At 26.6% G+C, this 19,676-nt stretch overlaps 4 protein-coding genes and 1 long non-coding RNA gene across 11 annotated transcripts; 3 read left to right on the top strand and 2 right to left on the bottom strand.

Moving 5' to 3' along the window:
• Positions 1-40: 40 nt before the first annotated feature.
• Positions 41-4,480, bottom strand: LOC126916432 (uncharacterized protein KIAA2013 homolog). 2 transcript variants are annotated; one of them, XM_050722257.1, is made up of 8 exons: positions 3,936-4,479; positions 3,834-3,867; positions 2,605-3,076; positions 1,743-1,980; positions 1,439-1,677; positions 1,147-1,374; positions 650-924; positions 41-343 (listed from the first exon to the last, which is right to left on the bottom strand). In XM_050722257.1, the coding sequence occupies exons 1-8, from the start codon at positions 3,951-3,953 to the stop codon at positions 156-158; spliced, it is 1,692 nt and encodes a 563-aa protein (XP_050578214.1). In that variant the 5' UTR covers positions 3,954-4,479; the 3' UTR covers positions 41-155. The 2 variants fall into 2 exon arrangements, with proteins under 2 accessions (XP_050578214.1, XP_050578213.1); XM_050722256.1 differs by having other exon boundaries at positions 3,834-4,480.
• A 95-nt stretch (positions 4,481-4,575) lies between these two features.
• On the top strand, positions 4,576-6,239 carry LOC126916465 (uncharacterized). The gene is made up of 2 exons (XR_007710596.1): positions 4,576-4,909; positions 5,878-6,239. It is a non-coding gene; the product is annotated as an uncharacterized LOC126916465 (long non-coding RNA).
• On the bottom strand, positions 5,131-11,075 carry LOC126916439 (fatty-acid amide hydrolase 2-like). Of its 2 annotated transcripts, none has more exons than XM_050722282.1 (9): positions 10,927-11,075; positions 10,249-10,457; positions 9,607-9,833; positions 8,889-9,218; positions 8,260-8,552; positions 6,816-6,911; positions 6,233-6,391; positions 5,864-6,046; positions 5,131-5,386 (listed from the first exon to the last, which is right to left on the bottom strand). In XM_050722282.1, the coding sequence occupies exons 2-9, from the start codon at positions 10,425-10,427 to the stop codon at positions 5,297-5,299; spliced, it is 1,557 nt and encodes a 518-aa protein (XP_050578239.1). In that variant the 5' UTR covers positions 10,428-10,457; positions 10,927-11,075; the 3' UTR covers positions 5,131-5,296. The 2 variants fall into 2 exon arrangements, with proteins under 2 accessions (XP_050578239.1, XP_050578238.1); XM_050722281.1 differs by lacking the exon at positions 10,927-11,075 and adding an exon at positions 10,644-10,792.
• On the top strand, positions 10,823-12,094 carry LOC126916452 (uncharacterized). 4 transcript variants are annotated; one of them, XM_050722301.1, is made up of 4 exons: positions 10,823-10,967; positions 11,280-11,346; positions 11,542-11,591; positions 11,656-12,094. In XM_050722301.1, exons 3-4 carry the CDS (start codon positions 11,565-11,567, stop codon positions 12,067-12,069), a joined length of 441 nt encoding a protein of 146 aa, XP_050578258.1. In that variant the 5' UTR covers positions 10,823-10,967; positions 11,280-11,346; positions 11,542-11,564; the 3' UTR covers positions 12,070-12,094. The 4 variants fall into 4 exon arrangements, with proteins under 4 accessions (XP_050578258.1, XP_050578259.1, XP_050578257.1 ...); XM_050722302.1 differs by lacking the exon at positions 11,280-11,346 and having other exon boundaries at positions 10,949-10,967; XM_050722300.1 differs by lacking the exon at positions 10,823-10,967 and having other exon boundaries at positions 11,110-11,346.
• An 830-nt stretch (positions 12,095-12,924) lies between these two features.
• LOC126916437 (protein SPT2 homolog) lies at positions 12,925-19,663 on the top strand. Of its 2 annotated transcripts, XM_050722277.1 has the most exons (7): positions 12,925-13,211; positions 13,293-13,439; positions 13,546-13,675; positions 17,281-17,438; positions 17,785-18,751; positions 19,202-19,423; positions 19,514-19,663. In XM_050722277.1, the coding sequence occupies exons 1-7, from the start codon at positions 13,158-13,160 to the stop codon at positions 19,597-19,599; spliced, it is 1,764 nt and encodes a 587-aa protein (XP_050578234.1). In that variant the 5' UTR covers positions 12,925-13,157; the 3' UTR covers positions 19,600-19,663. The 2 variants fall into 2 exon arrangements, with proteins under 2 accessions (XP_050578234.1, XP_050578235.1); XM_050722278.1 differs by lacking the exons at positions 12,925-13,211; positions 13,293-13,439; positions 13,546-13,675 and adding exons at positions 15,293-15,343; positions 16,632-17,058.
• The last annotated feature ends 13 nt before the right edge of the window (positions 19,664-19,676 follow it).

The following is a 19,676-nucleotide window of genomic DNA, read 5'->3' as shown; positions in this document are numbered from 1 at the left end:
CATAAATTTTTACATTATAGTTAAATTTATACATACAATATATGAAGATAGTTTAGCTTTATATTAACACTCACATACATACAGGTATTGTATATATGCACATATGTATTATGTACATATATGAACATATATATGTAATATATACAATGTATATATCATAGCTTACTATACCTCACTTTTTGTTTATCTTGATGGCCATGATATTCATTAATAATAAGTTTACAAAGAAATAGATGGAACACAATTATAAGAAAACATATACTGATCCAAAAAAGCGTTGGTAAGCCTCCCAATTGATGTCCATGTTTATGTAAAGCCATTACAAGATGATCATGTGCTGGAGCTACAAAAAGGTTATGTGCAATATATATATTTAATTGTTGTGAAGTTTATGAGTTTTGATTGATTAAAAGATTATATCTACATCTTATACAAGATAACATATTCTTAACATTTATTACGTAGAATTATATAGCTTGTAGATAATATAAGATATAGATATCATTTTTCATATTGATTTCGATTGATGTGCTATGTTAAAACAAGATTCAACATCAGCAATATCGGCAATATAAATAGCGTACTCCTAAGCGACTTTAATCAAACAAAACTTATAAATGTTATAATAAAGTATTATATATATACCAACCATCGTCTATAGCATGTACATGTAAAGCATTTCGCAAATCTTGCATATGTTGATAATCAGATGTTACATACAGTATAGCCGTTAATGGTTTTGTCAATTTCACTGGAATGCTTGCATACAATTGACTCAATGAAACAGGTGGATTCAAACATCCAGCATCACATCCAAAATAGACACTATCACTCTTGTCTAAAGCTACTTTTAAAACTGCACGATTATCTTCTCCAACCGTTACTGATATATTTAAATGTGTTACATTACCATAACTTATTCTCCTAAAACATACATAAAACATAAAAAAGTAACTTAATAATCGTCACCATAATTTTTTCAAAAAAATTTTCTATTCTGCAAAGAATAGAAGAATTATTTAGACTGTTAGTTAGAATCCTTTACATTATACTTGTCATTTTTTAATATCAATTTGTATAACAAACATGTTATGTATGAAAATTATATTTATTATACTTTTTATGAAAAATATTTTAATACCATACCTAAATAAATAATCTCGATTAAGATATTGTGGATCAATATTAAATTCAAGATGTTGATTACTAAAACGTAAACTACCAAGACTTAAAACGATAGCTTGTTGCACTGCTGCAGGATCACCAATCATTAAATGGTGACATCCTTGTTTTTCTAATGTTATTAACCATGCTTCAACGACATTGTTCATAGCGTCAATAGAGGATGTGTCTTTCCATAACCGTGGAGCATCTCTAAAATAGGAAAATAAAATAAAAATTCTACACAAAAATATTTATAAATATCTGTATTACTTACAAGGTGTGATGCCCGCGGTAACAACCTTCATTCATGGCTACATTTTTTTCTATATCGGGAATACCTTTCGAAATTTGAGACAATACATAATATAGAGTGGAATTTATTTTATGACCATTTATTGCACCATCAGCTTTAGAGTCGCTTATTCTAAGACCTGTGTACCAATAACTTTGCCAAAGATTAATATGATCTTCTTTTAAACTTTGGTGCTGAATACTGATTGCTTTCTTAATTGCCTGTAATAAAATATATGAAATTGAAGCATGTAATAAATTTGTAATGTTTTATAAATTATATATACCTCTATAGCTTTTTCTTTGGTTAATTCATATTGAGTATGATGTTCTTCCATGAGTGTAGGTTCACTATACTGTATACTTGTTAAGAATTTTAATTTTATAGAACTTTTTGCTTTAATTTGTAATATTCTTGGAGGTGTTTTATAAACTATTGATACTGTCACAATTTTATTTGAGTTAGATAATGGAATAAATCCAGAAATTAGATTATATTCATCCAGAAAATCATCTACCTGAATTCTGAACACAAATAATTGTATGTAAACATATATATGTTATACTACCAATCTTTATATTATAGTTATTTACAAAAGTATCTGCCTCTTTTATCAATGCAATATACTAATTTAACTAACATCAAATTTAGAATCAATTATTATTATTTACATTAGTGTAAATCTTATTTAATATCTTTTACATTAAAATGCATTCAATTTAATTTATTAAAGGAAATATTATTACTTCAACACAATTGCACATTTGCAAATTTTGAGTTAAATATATTATTAATTTCACAAATACCTAATCTTTTCATCACAAAAATTTCATTATTTTCCAAACATTCTTGGTAATTAGGAAACAATCATATTAATAATCAGTAGTGATCATTGAAATATTAGATATTGTTAATGATTGATTATGTAAATTTCAACAATATCATTTGTGATTATTCAAATCTACAAGTAAATTGAGAATATTAACAATTGCTTCAATCCCAACATTATAAAACATTTTCATGATTATTCAATTATAAATTTTATTCAATAAATTGATTTTCTTTGTTTTATGAAAAATCCCTTTTTTGCAGTTGTAATATTATTCCACTACACTGGCAATATATTATGAATAAAGTTAAATAAGTACTTGATCACTTCTATGCGGTAATTATCCCACTGTGTAGACATCTGTGGCTTCAATGGTACATTTTGGGAAAGTGAAAGAGGATTAGTTATTTTTATATCTTGTACCAATATTGCATCAAATATTCTATGAGCATAGTATTGAAACTCTATGTAATATCCTTCTCTAAAACACTGGTAACGATAAACAATCCCGCTTGTAAAATGAGTAATCGTAGCATCTCGATAAAAATTGGTTTTAAGTAAAGGATGAGAAATTAAGGGTTGCCATTGTATTGGCAATGATAGTGCTCTTCCTCGTTTTATATATATTAAAGCCTCTGGTAAAATAGGAATTCCAAAAACCCCATTGCCGATATATGGCAAATAATGATGTTCTCCTTCCTTTGGTGGATTATGGAGAATATTTGCATTATATTCTTCAACATCTGAATGAAAGGCAGTTAGTCGTTCATTCATACATTGATCTTCAATTGCTATAAAAACAGACGTATGTCACTATAGAAAATAAATATAGCAGTTCATAAATATTAGACAATCATGGAAATTGTAGGCTAACCCTTATTTCTTGTCAGACTTGACAGGACCAAAATTTTTATCCTTTACCTTAGTACATTCCTCAATAGTTTGACAACACTATGTTATAAAAATCTAAGCATTCATTAAATTCATAATTAAAATACAAGTGGACTTCTCCTTGTTCTATGCTTTTATTCTCATCACTTTAAAAATGATTCTGATTGGCTAATATTTATGAATATCAGTATAGAAAATAAATACACTGATTTCTTATAAAATATCTCAATATTGTAAATATTACAAGTACATTTTTTCATATACTTCAATATTAATTTACATCGTCATACTATTAAGGTGCTATTGAAATATTGTTTGTAGGATAAAATAGAATAAAATAAAATAGAATACAATATATGTATTATCTGATATAAATATAATTGAGAACCTAATAATATGAATATCAAAATTTATTAAAACAGTGATCAATAGATGTAGTGAATATAAACAAAGAAAATTTTGTAATTTATATATAAATTTCAATTAAAAATGGAAATGCATTTATATTTTGTAAGTTCATTTTTTAATAGTTTACAATCTTCTTGCATTAAATTCCTGTTGCTTTGACGGAGGAAAAATTATAACCTATTCCAATTGTATAATTTATTATACACATAATATTAATATTGTAGACTTAGAATAAGAAACTTTTATTACCTTCTATTGATTCTCTAGTAGAAGAAAAAAGCCACTGCACAAAAGATGGACCAAAATATAGAAGTATTCCACCACATATAGTAAGTAATATAAGTATCTTACGATATGAGTAATTCCCATCAAGTAAGCGTCGTATTCGTTTTCCAATTTCACGGTTATCGAACATCGTTCCAAATCTTATCATATTTATGCACTTTATAAACTTCAATTTTCACACGTGTTTTTAATTGCTGTTTTATTTTTGTAAAACTGTGCGGTAACATAACCTTCTTGTTTTTATCGTAATATTAATTTATTAGAAAAACAACAAAACCACTTTGATATTTCCTTTATGTACGTTAACAACGTTTCTTGACATTTCCAAAATTTTATAACTCGCACATTTTCAATATTCTAATATTCGCTATTCTCTTGTAACTTCTTTACATCTTATAAATTTATAACGATAAATATATATGACACTTTACAAGTAATGTAGTTACAATTTCAATATTTATTATAATCAATATTTTTTAATTCTTATTAAAATGTAATTAATGGAACCAAACATGAAATTTTTGAGTATAAGAAATATGTAAATATTCGATTGTTACTTCTATACAACTATGTATTCTGGTTATACCAAGCTATACGTAGTTTAGTGTACTTAGTATAGTGCATTGCATGTAAGTATATTGTATGTAAGATTTATTTCACATAGGTTATAGAACTGTTCTGCTCGATAAAGTGCACGAAAAATCAAAGATGATTCTATTAATATACAAAGATAACTTTTCTTATAAAACATCTGATTTAAGATGTTGACTTTTTAAGATACAAAAAAGTATTCATAGAAGTATCATTACACAAATCAATATATATATATATATGGATATTTAACTTAAATACGATAAATACGATAGATACGATAAATATATTAAATTTAGTCTAATAATTCGACAAGCTATAGTAGGCCAACTGTTGTTGACGATTAATTGCAAGTAATTAAGTTAGGTGATACACAGTATGTAAATAGAATAAAGTGAAATGTATTAAACGTAAAGAATAAACAAATACAGTACAGAAAAAGATAGCAGGTATTTAAATGTATATCTGGTCATTTTAATTCTAAATTCATTAAGATAATATTATAATAATAAATACTATATAATTGAAATTATTGTATGTGTCATAATCTCTAACTTTATTTTTAAATAAAGTATCGAGGATACATTACTATATAAATGAAAGACAACCTTGCAATATTTCATTATAATATGCATTAGTATTTGATTTAAAAGTAATGATAACAACACAATTGTATTGCAACTTAAATCCATTGTTTATTATTATCTTATCTATAATATGTTAACAAATGTAGAAAGAATATTGTATAATAAATAATAATATCACATTGCTATTACTAAATAGCAATTACTTTTGTAAATCATTGTTGAGTTGAATTAATATCAGTTTGTAATAAATTAAGATGGTGAAACCCAACCACCAAACACTTTCTCTAATTCTCGTGCTACAGCCAAACATAAATGATCATTATAGGGAGCTGCTACGACCTTCAATAAAGAAATTATAACCTGTTAGATAAATTAGTAACTAATTTACTAGATCTATTACTTCATTAAAAAACAAAATATATATTTAAAAATTTACAATCTTTTGCAAAATAAGCTTTGTTGAAATATAACTATACACATGTAAACACTATTATACATATCTATATCTACATATAGGGTGTACCTTCATTAAGAAATAAAAAGTTATCAGCTAATTCAGGGTTTTATCTTTTTAAGGCAAGGATCCTAAAGTTGATCCTCGAGAATTTTGATAAAATTTGAAGGAAACTCTTTCAAGCTCTAGTTTTATACTTTATGACATTTTAATGAATTGTTTAAATTTCTAGAAAACAACAAAGCTCTAAACATAATTTTGATATTTCTAATTTTCATCTTAAATTAATTTCTTAAAATTTTTTTCATGTGTTATTAAATGCTTCATATCCTAATCCAATTACTTAGTAATAATTTTCCTACCTGCACTCCAATAGGTAGTCCATTTTTGCCTACACCAAGAGGCACTTGGCACACCGGAAGTTTTAAAACATTAAAAAGACACCAATAACCAAAATTAAATGGTCTTAAATAAGCTGTATAATGATAACCAGTTTGAAAAGGTGAAGATGGATAAATTAGTATACCATTATGCTTCAATTTATCCTAAAAATAAAAGTATAATTGCAGCACAATACAAACGGAAGCAAATAGTATGGTGTACTGTCAAGTGCATTTGCCAAACTTGCTGCATGCAGAGATTAGAGTAAAAAATATTTACTTTATATTATATAATTACATTATATAAGTCAAGATTAAATAATAATAAAATTATATTAAACAAGAATTTACCATTAAATATTGTTTCATATTTGTTGTTACATTCATTGCCCATTCAGCATCTTCTCGAGGGAATATGTCCTCATCAATTAGTTTCAGAATAGCAGCTAACGTTAAGTCTGATCTCCCAGTTAAAAATTTGGAAATTTCTGTAAGAGCATTCGCACGGTACTAAAAAAATTACATTTATATAAATTACTACATTCTTCATCATTATCCACAAGATTTTCTTTACTGGATTAATTTATCGATTAAATGATAAACATGATACTAACTATCAAAAAAGTAGAACTGCCATTTAAGGTCAGAATAAATCAATATATACTAGTATTGGATACTGATCACATTCATTTCAAACAATAACAATACACTGATTATAAATCGGAACAAGGGGAGCTATTATCACCTTCTTGAACAAGGTATTTACAAATATAGTCGCGTAAGAGTGCTTAAGCGAGTAAGATAGAGCATTGATTAGATATACCTTTACTAACAACCATTACTTGTTATACGAAATGAAAAATGTTACATCAATCCAGAAAACAAGTACATAATTATAATTGTAAATAGACGTAATACATATAAGTTATAGTACCTTTCCGTTTGTTATATTTATTTTGAAATCAAAATTTTCTTGTGTCATCCAAAATCGCCATAATCGATAACTATATTCAGAACCAGGTATTTTTATCTGTAATTCAAATAAATTACAATTAAAACTTCTTAAAAATAAAAATATCTATAACTATAATTATAACTATCTAATTCTTGTAATGTAATTTATTTTTAAAGTTTTTAAATATAAATAAAACAATGTAGAATGAGTGAAAGTAGTGTGAAATATAGCAATGAAAGTTGTTTTGTTTGAAAGAACAAAAATACGCGAAGATTCTCATTACATTTTTTAAGAAAAGAGCATTTTGAGGCAAGAATCTATGCATTGCCGTCAATATTATTTGTCCATTTGTGACAATATGTTTAAAATTGTTAACAAAATGTTCAAAATTCAATAGTCGAAGGTGTCATAAACTAGGTGTTTCCATGAATTCAATTAAAAACTGTGTATACCAAGACTCAAACCTAGAGGAAAATTATGCGATTTTACTAAAAGCCTCATTTAGATATCGCCCAATCTCTCTAAGTAAAGGCATTCTGAGGACGCATAGAAGAATGTTCGCGATGCCCTAAAAGCATGATTGGAAATTAACTGCGTTTGAAAAGAACCAATCAGCATGCATATTTTTTAAAATGCGTTGGAAAATACTTCAAAATCAAACATTTCAGTCTTAAAATGTATTTAAGATTTATTATAATTCTTCTTGAAATTAGAATCTTCTAACAACATCATGAAAGTTAATCGTTTAAATAATCACATGGAATTGTCTAGAATTCATGCAGAAAAATCCTTCACATATTCTCTACATTTGGACCAATTATTCAGTAACCAGGTACAAAAGAATCGCCGACTATTCTGGTTAGCTTAGACTTCCAAGAAAGAATAACTCTGCATAGTTACATTGAAATTCTATAAAAACCAAAAAAGTTGAGCAACTTTAGCTACTTTATAATATCCGGGGATCAAATAATAATAGCTAAAGAATTTTCAATGCATATGTGAAAATAAATAACAAACTCAACTGCCTTCATTCACTTAAATTTTTGATTCACTGGTATCCTCCAAACTATCACTCTACTACATGTTACTGTCTTTACTTCAAAATATCCGTCAATTGAAATATTTTGGAAATCATCATGCTCAGTTCAAAGTTTAGTCACTAAGTTATCTTTCTCCCCTTTCTGTATTACTATAACCATTCACACAAACAATAATCGTTTATTATATGTAGTGTAATATTATTATAGAACTTCACAATTAAATATTCAATACTACATGTACACAACAAAATAAATATAAAAATAATGCAACATTTCCATAATATAAAAAGTAAATAAAATTATAATTAAGATATATTAAATGAATATATAATATGAAATAATCAAATCTATGAAGAAATCATGTACAATTTTTAAGAACTTACTTTTGTTGCAGATCCAGTAATTTCTTTAAAATGTTGTACAACTTTTAAAAGAGCAGCTCTCATTTCAGAATTTACTCTACTTGCTCTTATATCACCTGAATTTTCTTGATAAAAAATATTAAGACATTTTACATCTACTTCTGCATCAAGCTTAAGTAATGAGATTTTTTCTCCAACTAAAACTTTCAAAATAGGTACTAAATCTTCTGCTTTTTTACACATTGGTCCCACTCCTGCCATTGAATTAAGATAATCCTCTTTTCGAAGTCCAATACCTTTCAGTGGTGTTAAACCTAAAAATGGTTATATACAGAAGCTTAGCAACTGGCAACCAATACTGACATATATGCTGCCATAGACCCATAATTATAGGTAGAATTCATTGTAATAGTACCGGGAGATTTTTATGAACAATGTTTAAGGTCAAAATGTTGAGTTTTACAATACATCCAAAAATCATTAAAATCAGAGGAAAGAACACATTCCTGCAGCTTTACTAAAGCTGTTTATGTTATTCAAAAAATAAGAAATTATAAATAAGGGAAAGATAGACAAAACCAAATAGGTGGGATTGTTTTTCTACATTAAAAGTTATGGTATATAATATTAATATTTGCAAGTTTGAAAACCTGCAGTTGATTGAAATCCAAACACTCCATTAAAGAAAGCAGGCATTCGAGTAGAACCACCGATATCACTGGCAACAGAAAATGCAGTTCCACAGGCAGCAGTAATTGCTCCTTCTCCACCACTACTTCCACCAACATTTCTAGTAGTATTATATGGGTTACATGTTTGTCCATATACATTATTTCTTGATTCAGTCCAGAGATTTAATTCAGGAATGTTCGTTTTTGCAATCAAAATTCCACCAGCATTTTTCATAAAGCGTATTGCTGTTGCATCTTCTTCAGAACGGAAAGTACATCTACTTGTTAAACCCATTGTATGAAGCATATCTAAATAACCATAATAAACGTGAATAAATACAGAATAAATTAAATAAATAAATAAATACAGAAAAAATTAGTAGCTTCAGAAATTTATTATTTTATCAGCGTGAATGTGAATCAATCCAATATAACTTAATCATGTTGGAGGATATGTGTGGGCTACTGTGGGTTTTGGTTACTTGAAGAAAAAATAATGGAGCATAGCATATATACTACGTACTTTACACAAACATAAATTTTTTTATAGTTAGATATTTCCAATTCTAACAATTTTTATATTATTGACGTTTATAACATGACATAATGCTTCACTAAAAAAGACAAAAGAACTTTTTGACCAACTGAATACATATCATTATGATGTAAAATATATAGGAATATTAAATAAAACTACCTTTTGCTTCATTGCTTTCTTTTGTTGTGAAAGGAACACCCAAAAATGGTTTCTTCTCTTTTATTGAATCAATATTTTCTACTGTTTGTAAAAATTTATCTACTTCTTTGGCTTCTTCTAAAGCATCAGAATATCTATCCTCAACTATTGCATTTATTATCCCATTTACTTCTTTTGCTCGATTTATAAATGCTGTTACAACTTCTACAGATGATATCTTCTTTGTTCTATAAAAATATTTGTACACTTCAATTTTATATCCATCCTTAAGAGTATTTTTCTTTAATATTTATCTATTACCAATTTATCATATGCCTCATAATAGCAATAATTTAAGTTATTTGCTATTATTATATAAAATGATTCCAGTAATTAACCAATCTTTTAACAGATTTTGTTATCTTATCACATGATCTTTTTTATAAGTGCGTTGATGCACTTATAGGATGTAGTCATGCTTTTTTTATGTCATTTTATAAGTAAAAGTTACAAAATATTTCAGTCTTTGGTAAATTTAAACTAAATACTCAAACGTTTTATTATTACATTTTATAATATTTCACTTTGTTTAAATGACCTCCAACATAAACTAAATAAATGATATTAAGTAATTCAATATAAAGAAATAAACTAATAAAGTACCTGATTCTTTCAGCTAATTCTGATGCACTTGTCAGTAATAAATCATTCTTAATAGGTGGTACTTTTTGTATATTATGATCATAATATAACCCAAAAATGAAATCTATCATATAGTCAAATATTATATGAAATTTGATAATCAAACATTTTAAAACATGTTTTAAGACCTTGATTGACATTTCGAATATTGTCTGGCACTTGTCACCTTCCTAAAGCGTATGAAAATATTTGAATTAATTCCACTTATTATGTAATTAAAAAAATGTAATTTTCATATAATTCTTAGACTGTTACGTATTTGTCTAATGCAAATGAAATATGTGCAATTATGTTTTTGTAAATAGATATCTAATAACAAATTTTATTTTAGAAATTTCGTATGTATTTATATATACCTGTGTTCGTGAATTCTTTACTAAAGTACACATATTCGTAAAATTCATATAATTAACTGAATTGTATGCATATTATAGTGTGTCTCAATGATTTTGTTACAAAGAAATATCTCTGTTATTTTTAATAACACGAAGACGTGCCTAAGAAGAAATGAATCGCTCATACAAGATGAAGGATACACATATTATTAAACGAGACACTTTTTCATAGTCATGCGCTATGCTCTTCGAGATCTAAGTTTGAGTAATTTTTTTAAATGGAATCTTATATTCTTTTACATACCAGTAAATACGTTTTTCTATTGTTTACACAAAAATATTAAGGTATTTATGACTGAAAATTTTTGTGAAAAGATATTTCAATTTTAATTTCATCAAATTTGTTATAGAAAAGACAAAGAAAACATAAACTCGAGAATAAGTACTGGTATTACCTATGTATACACAGTGATATACATATACATGTATATGCATATCATAAAATATTTAAATATCAATTTATAACCTTATTTGATAAAAATTTATAATATCAGGTGGTACATTGATTTAGACTATTAATTAATATGTGTACAATATCAAATATATATTAAAATAAAAATGTTTAACAAATTAAAATAATTGAGGTTTATATTACAGTACAGTATATCTTATGAGTACATGATATGAAGTTATGCTGTTGATCTTTTTTATATATTATTATCAGGTAAGTTAGTTAAATATTATTGTTAAGTGAAAGAAGATTAAATTATATTTCAAACTAAATATTGTTATAGGATTGTTATAGGATTATAAGAAATAAAATAAACATTGTTATATGATTATAATCTTATAATCTATATCTATATCTATATCTATATCTATATCTATATATATCTTATAATCCTAAACATTGTTATAGGATTATAAGAAATAAAATAAAAAATGGAGAAGGTCAAAAAAATAAAAGTGGTATGTAATGATAATCTTCAATATTAAAAATTCAAATTATTAATGTCAAAAAATATATTTTTAGAATCAAGCTATTGAATTACTTTGGCTAAATAAGAAAGATGCGCAGAAGAAGAAGACAAATGGTCATAAGATAGAAAAATCATTGAATATTCACGCTCAGTGTAAAATTATACATTATTACAAGAAAAGTAAGAGGCAACATTCAGTAAGTTCCTCAAAGTACAGGATACTCTCTGAAATAAAATCACATGCGATTAAAAAAAATTGGAGTAAAGTTAAAAATCTATTTTTATTATTACTAAATTTTTCTATTGATATTGAACCTTTAATATGGCGTTATAGTCTTATACTTTCATTATATAGCAATATCGATAATTTATCTAATATTTCCCAACTTTTTGAAACATGTATTGGTGCTTCACATTCTGATAAAAATTTAATACTAAAAAATTTATTGTTATTGCGTCATAAATAAACAAATTTTTATATCATAAATAAAATGTTTTATTATTTATTTTTACAAAAATTTATGTTCACAAAAAATTGAAATAAATTTTTAGCATATTAGATTCAAAATTAATATAAGAATAGATCAGCCAAATGGGATCACTTAAATATGTGCCTTGTTTACTGTTGCATGAAAAATGAATAAATTTCTCAAGACAAAATTACACTACGTTGCATATGTCAGTGGAAATAATTTTTGTTCATAGTCATTCTTTTTACGAGATTTCAAGATCATCACCGTTTTTTTTAAATAGAACCATATATTTATTATTCGATATTTTGGAGGGCATGAAAAACAATTTCAACGACCTGAATAACTATACTGTTTCCATCATTTAATCTTGAAGTATTTGTGTCTGAAGTGCACATATGTAATATTTGTGTTCAATCGACGGGTGATAAAATTAAAAAATCCAAATTCTTCGGTTCCGAAACAAAATTTCTTAACTTTTAAAGGCTTACATGAAAGTTTATGACGTAAGGAATTAATTGAGATTAGTTTTATCCAAACATTCTCCCTGATTTTTTAGTTATAAACAAGTTTAAGAAATTGACTAACTCGCGGGCTAAGAAACACTATAACCGTCTAGCGGTGAAACAGTGGAACTAATCCCCTTATGAAGAAATTAAAAAAATCAAATTTTCAATCTATGAGGCGAATTTTTGAACTGTTTAGGAATTAAATTTAAGCTCTATCTCTCAAAAATCATCTTTGTATAACATTATTCCGGTTTGGAGCATAATTAATTAATTACATACAATTAGTAGATATTTACAATGTCCTATTTTGGGTATAGTGGCGCCATCTCTGCTCTACTCATTTCTGCTTACAAACAAATTTAGTTCATCTTAGGTCTTAGCATTTATTCGAAGTTCTACATTTCTAATAAACGTTCGAAAATATTTATTTGATAATTTATAGGTGCGGTGTAAGTAACTCGATTGACAATTTGTAAAAATCGAGCAATAAATTTTGTTAGCTATAATCAAATAATTAACCTGAAAGAAATGTCATGATATCTATAATTTAGTATATTCTTCCATTTCATCGTTAAAATGGATTTTGGTACTTTATTAAGTGTGGCCCAGAAAAATGAAAATAATAAGCAGGTTATTATATTTTCTTCTTTTAATCTTTCTTTAACTTTGAAAATTTATTATTTCAATATAATTATATGTTGTCTATTATAGTCAATTGCCTGTTACCAAACAAAATTTTCTCCACCCAAAAAACCAACCAAGCAGAGTAAGTCACTTTCAGAGAATATAAAAAAATTTTTAGCCCGTAAGGAAGAAGAAGAACGCCAGAAAGCATTAGAAGAAAAGAAAAAAAGAGAGGTATGTTGGATTTTTATATATATTCAAGTGTAATTAATTTTTAAATATTTGTTTTGTATGTTAACAATTTTGTAACGTTTTATTATTATTCTTTTTTTTTATCTAGAATTTATTAGCACTTCGTGATCATAAAGCCCAAAGTCGAATAAATAAACATTTGAAAGTATGTAAAGCTGCAAATAAATCTGTATTGCCAGATGCAATTGACAATGAGAACACAGCTGTTACAATGGCAGGTATGCGAAATGTTATTATATAAGTAAAATAACATATACTTTAACATGTTAAAAATTAATATTTTTAGAACCAAATTTAAAAAAGTAAATATATTAACATTTAAATCTATTTTTGAAACTATTACGGAGTTATGGAAATCTTCTAATTTGTATCTAGTCTTTAGAACACATAATTCATACAATTTCAAAGAAAGTATGAGATTTGATATATTATTTAATTATTGAGGCACATAATATTAACTTTTAATACAATTATTTATTATGTTGCATTGTCATATTTTGTGTTTAACATAATATAGTATAAATATTAATTTAGGTATAATTATGGTAGTATCTTTTTCATTGTCAGCTAACAGAAAGTAAAAAAATTAGTGTTTATATATCATATATTTAATTTGTCACACTTTTATTTAATGTGAATATTATTGTATCATAGTTATAAATAATTTATTGCATAAAGTGTAAATAATTTACTTATTATACAGGTAGGAATTTATATCTTTGATGTTTTCTTTCCTTTTATTGTAATTGTCATTATAAAGTTATCAGTATATTTATATATAATAGATTTGATTTATAAATGCTATAAACTAGAGAGGTATATAGCTTATTGTGTAGGTTCTGCAGAAACGAAATAATGCAATCCTATGTATGATCAATGATCTACATATTAATGAGTATTCAGAAGTATCAGTCTTTATTCATAATGGGCAGTATTTTTGCCCACAGGTAATTGTATATGAATATATGCAATCATTGCAACATTCTACTTTTCCACCGTCCAACAGGGCAGTGGGATTTTGTGGATTTACATGGCAGAGGATAACCAAGCAATTCAGGTCAGAATAACTATAGTTCTAGAGTAGCCTGGGGGGCACAGACTCTAAATTGATTATATTATTTTTGCTCACGTGTTTTACGTGATAGTACACTATAAGTATAATAAAAAACTGTTATATAATATAGCTCATTTAAAATTTTATTAAAAAATTGTAATATAAATATGAAATACAAAGGAAACAGTAGAAGACTTGTGCTATAAGGCAAAAAAGAGTAGGTTGACAATCAATACAATCATGAGTTGGACTTAAATAAAAAAAGTCGTTTCCACATTAGAAGAATATGCTTAGGATCTGTTGATTAGACATGTTTTATTCCTCTCTCTCTCTCTCTCTCTCTCTCTTTCTCTGAGTAATATGAGTCCTTAAACTCTTAAACCCTTCTTTTAGCATCATGTATGTACAAAGTGCTCCACGCAATAGTTTCAGATCATATTTCCATTATCAATGCAGTTAGAGAAAAATCTTATAAGTAGAAGTTGAGTGGTTCAGAGAGTTTTATATTCATAGGATCATACTTCTTTATTAGTGCAATTGCACATATACATTCCACAATCCTATTATCTTCTTAAATTGAAATGTATATTGGTTTTTACATGGGTTGAATTTTCTTGTTATTCTACTTAAAAAGTACTAAGGTAATATAGTTGAAATTTGAGTGGTTTAAAAGATATCTTAACTTTAATTTTGTAGAACTTATCACATGAAAGACAAGAAAAGACGTAACGTACTACTCTTGTGTTTACCTTAGGCGTGCAGTAGCATGTGTTGAGGCACGAGACGGACACTTGGAACATTTTCTTTAATCATCCATAACTCGAAAGCTAAGGTATGCAGGATATATGTTCTTATGACGTTTTTTATTTTAACGTCTAGATTAACCTTTTGAAGTATGGACATGCATTTATGAATTACCCTATATCAGTTTATGTGTAAGTACATATGAAAATTTTAAGTTCAAAGTGTTTAATAAGTTCTAGTTATTCAGCAAGAAAAATGAAATTTTATTAATATATGCGTTGAATAACATAATACACTATATACATTATATCAATTAAATTTAATTTATAATTTCCTCATTTATTACTTTATTTTTCATTGTCTATGGAATAAGAGTACATATGAAACAAAATTTCAATAAAATCCAATATTTGGATCTATTGGTATGAGTTGACTCAACCTTGACTCAACCACCGTACTTTGCATTCCGTACTCTGAGGGTTAATAATTGATGCAGCGAAAGAGAGGTCTTACTTCATTTTTTTTTCCTTTTTTGAATAAATGAAATTGCCGCCAAGATGAATTGAATAAAGTAATTCAAAATAAACATTGGAAATTTTCCATGAGTCCATTGGAAATTTTTCAAGAGAAATATCCAAGTATAACTGGAGCCATTGTTTATGAATCAATTGTAAGTCTTGGTTATAATCTTGTTCGTCTCTCAGAAAGAAACTAGCCTGTTTCCAAAAATAATCGTTCATCAATTGAAGTTGTTGGTGGTAATACATCAAAGTTAGTTCACTCATGGAGTTTTAACTTAGAATTAGGATTAATCATTTAGGGGTCAATTAAAAGGTTTAAAACACTGAAATTCTGTTAGTCAGTAAGTCTCAATCACAGGACTCAATTCTGTTCCAGTGTGATCAGATTATCCTTCATAGTAGTCAGTGTGTTATGCAATATCCAAACTTTGTGTTCCTTACACATCTGTAAACACTTCTTACACGCATATCAAACATATCATTTTGACCTACCAGGGATAGGTCTAGTATTAAATCTTAATTGTACATGTTAAAAAGAATAACATGTGCATATCATATCTATAATATAAATTTTGGTGGTTAAGAAGTAGATATTAAAGAATAAATAAAACATATAATCGCACAAATCATCATAAACACAATTTCTTTGCTTATATGTATGGTCAATCTATGTGCATATAATATAAAAATGTAAAAAATCTTATAATTTTTATATCATACCAAGAATTATACATTTATTGTTTATCTATAGTTCGTAATCCTCAGATTGTATAGACCTATATTAAAATGTGTGATATTAAACTTATATTAAAACTGATATTGTGTATATAGGATATGTCATTTTAATCTTTCCAGACAAATATCTCAAAAGATATGGAAGATGGAGATAAATGTTTCTAATGAAAGTTGCAGTGTATCAAGGAAGACAGACAAAAAATGATTCATGCCAATAACTGCAGTAGTTTCGGAGAAAATAGCTTGTCGGACTTTATGTACCTCATTCTCTATGTATATTATATAAAAAGTATTTGTATGTGCTATTATGTTATGCTATGTTATGTATATATACTAATTTTAAATATTTATTTATACAGCTCATTTCTTCGTTTCAAAACAAGTTTTACATTTAAGCCATTTTTCTAAACTTGATAGTTTCCATATTGATCTATAGAATATATTTCCAACCTGTAACTTTAGAAGCTGTTTTTAATCCTTCAATATAGATGACTTCCAATGAAAAAAGCACATAGTCAAATAGTTTTTTTTAAGAATAAACTTCGGTGTAAGTTTCGCAATAATTACTATATATCGATTGGTTTTGTTTCTTTATCATCGTGCCAAATACATTGAAAATGAGTAATATTGTAAGGAAAATTAAAAAAAAAAAAAAGAACAAATTGAATATTTCCTAAAATATAACTAGACGGATAACATTGAAAACTTTGTATGTATAGTTAATGTTAAACATTAAATATTAAATGTAGGTATATCTATCTGTTCATAGGTCCTTCACAACCTGATGAAGACGACTATGGATATGTTTCACAGGAAGCGTCTGCATTTTATAATCAGTTAATGAGTAAATACAACAGTACGACTTCGCAAAAACCAACTTTCGATGACTGCCGAAAAAGGACAATAAAAGATATAGCATCTACAAAGGTATGAAAGAGCATATATTTTGTAGCTTTTATAGCTTTTTTAGATTATATTACACTTTTTATATGGAGGGGGAAATGATCAAGGTCACAATGTTTTGACGATTCTTATACAAATCATTTGTGTATAATATGTATGTATGTATATTGTGTATATGAATACATGAAGTTGAATAGAAAATTTAAGATAACCGAGAACCAGTTTTTTATAAAAAAATCTATGACCACCATGAAAAACTGTATTTGTACACTGTAATATAATTTTTATTTCTTTTATTACCGTAACTAATAACTACGATTTAACTAAAATATTTATTAATCGCGTTATTAAATATTAATTATAATTCCAGGATAGAGTAAAACTAGCTTTAAAACAGCAAGAAATGGAAGAAGCTTTAGGACACCGTCGGAAAAGAAAACATTCCGTAAAAGAGGTAGGATTAGAGGTAGAAGAAAAAACTGAAAAAGAGACTAAAGATGATAAAAAGGAAAAAGATGAGAAGTTAAAAGCCAAGAGGAAACCTATGCCACCACCTATTGATTTTTCTGAATTATTAAAAATTGCTGAAAAGAAACAACATGAACCAATTATTATCGAAGCTAAACCAAAAAGTGATGAACCAGAAAGGTTATTGACGAAAAAGCAAATGAAAGAATATGCAAAAGAAAAAGAATGGCGAGAACGAAAAGAACAACGAAATAAACTTAGCAATATGAATAATAAAGAGGGAAATGTTACGACATCTAATAAACTAAATAAAACACAAGATTGTCGTAATAATGCCAGTTCTTCTAACAAAATATTAAAAGTATCCGAAAAATTAACCACAGTATCTTCAATTTCGAATAAAACTCTTTCCAAAGCAACAGGATTACAATCATCAACTTCTAAAAAAGGAGGTATTGAGAAACCTAATCTCAATAAAGTTACTCCAAACAAACCCAATATTTCAAAAACATCTGAGAGAGATATACTTTCTGAGGAAAGAAAAAAGTTGGAAACAGAGAGAAAAGAATTAGAAGAAATGCGACAAGTAATTGAAGAAGAAAAAAAGAAATTAAGATTAAGCAAAACTCAAATTGAAGATACGAAAAATTCGAAAATTGAGAAGTCAGTATCAAAAATGAAAGTAGAGAAACGAGAGTTATCAAAAAATATACATAAAGAATCTCCAGCAATTGGCATAACAAAGTGTCGTATACCACAAACAATGAACGATAAAATAAAACAATTTCCACCAGCAGACATGAAGTCAATCAAATCTAAACAAATGCTTCATTTAAAGGAACAGAGGAAGTCACTGGTTAACCATAAACGTAAGAAAGTTTATATTTTTACTTTATTAATTGTATGTCAGAGAAAAGAATTATTGTGGAAGGATAAATCTTAATAATCAAAACTTTCTACATATTTCATGTTTAGTTTCATTAAGTTCATATTTAGAAAAATTTTAAGGCCATTATTTTTTTAAGTTTTACATTTTGCAACAGTCGCGTTGTAGAAAAGCTCTTAAATATAAAATCAGTAACACTAAGATTTTGTAGCAGTATAACAATTATATTAATTGTTATATTTGTTATATAATTGTATATTTTAATTGTTTGATTTCAGTCAATTGATTTGAAGTCAACAATTCCTAGGTTTTCTCAATTTTGATGTACTAGTAACTATATGGGAAGTCTAAATCGTTAGATTTAGGAACAGGATAAGAAAAACAAGGCAATAACTTACACATATATCTAATAAATATATACTTATATGTGCAGGTCGTATAAGAGATGAGGATGATGAAGAGGAATATGACTCTGAGCTTGAAGATTTTATTGATGATGAAGTAGAAGAAGGAAATGAAGATTATAGTAAATATATAAGCGAAATATTCGGTTATGATAAAAATAAGTATAAATATGTAGACAATGACGATGATGCAGCTATGGAAAGCAGTTTTGCACAACAGCTCAAAGAGGAATATGTATCTACTAAAATAGGTATTGCTAACAAATTTTTTATACTGTTTCGCGGATCTTTCTATTTTTATAATTATCTACAGGAATAATTAAATAATCTGATGTTTTTAGGTATTATGGAAGATTTAGAAGACATGCGTATGGAAGCTTTGGAAAAAAAAAGGAAAGCTCTCTTTAAAAAAAAATTTAAGAAGTAATTATAAATTTGTTTACAAATTTCTATAAAATTCTATTTAATAAACTATTACATGCTTATATGAACCCAAATCTACTA

The sequence above is a fragment of the Bombus affinis genome, chromosome 5 (genome assembly GCF_024516045.1).
Source record: "Bombus affinis isolate iyBomAffi1 chromosome 5, iyBomAffi1.2, whole genome shotgun sequence".
NCBI classification, from domain to species: Eukaryota; Metazoa; Arthropoda; class Insecta; order Hymenoptera; family Apidae; genus Bombus; species Bombus affinis.
Note: the sequence above shows the minus strand (reverse complement) of the source record. Positions and strands in the feature narration are given on the sequence as shown.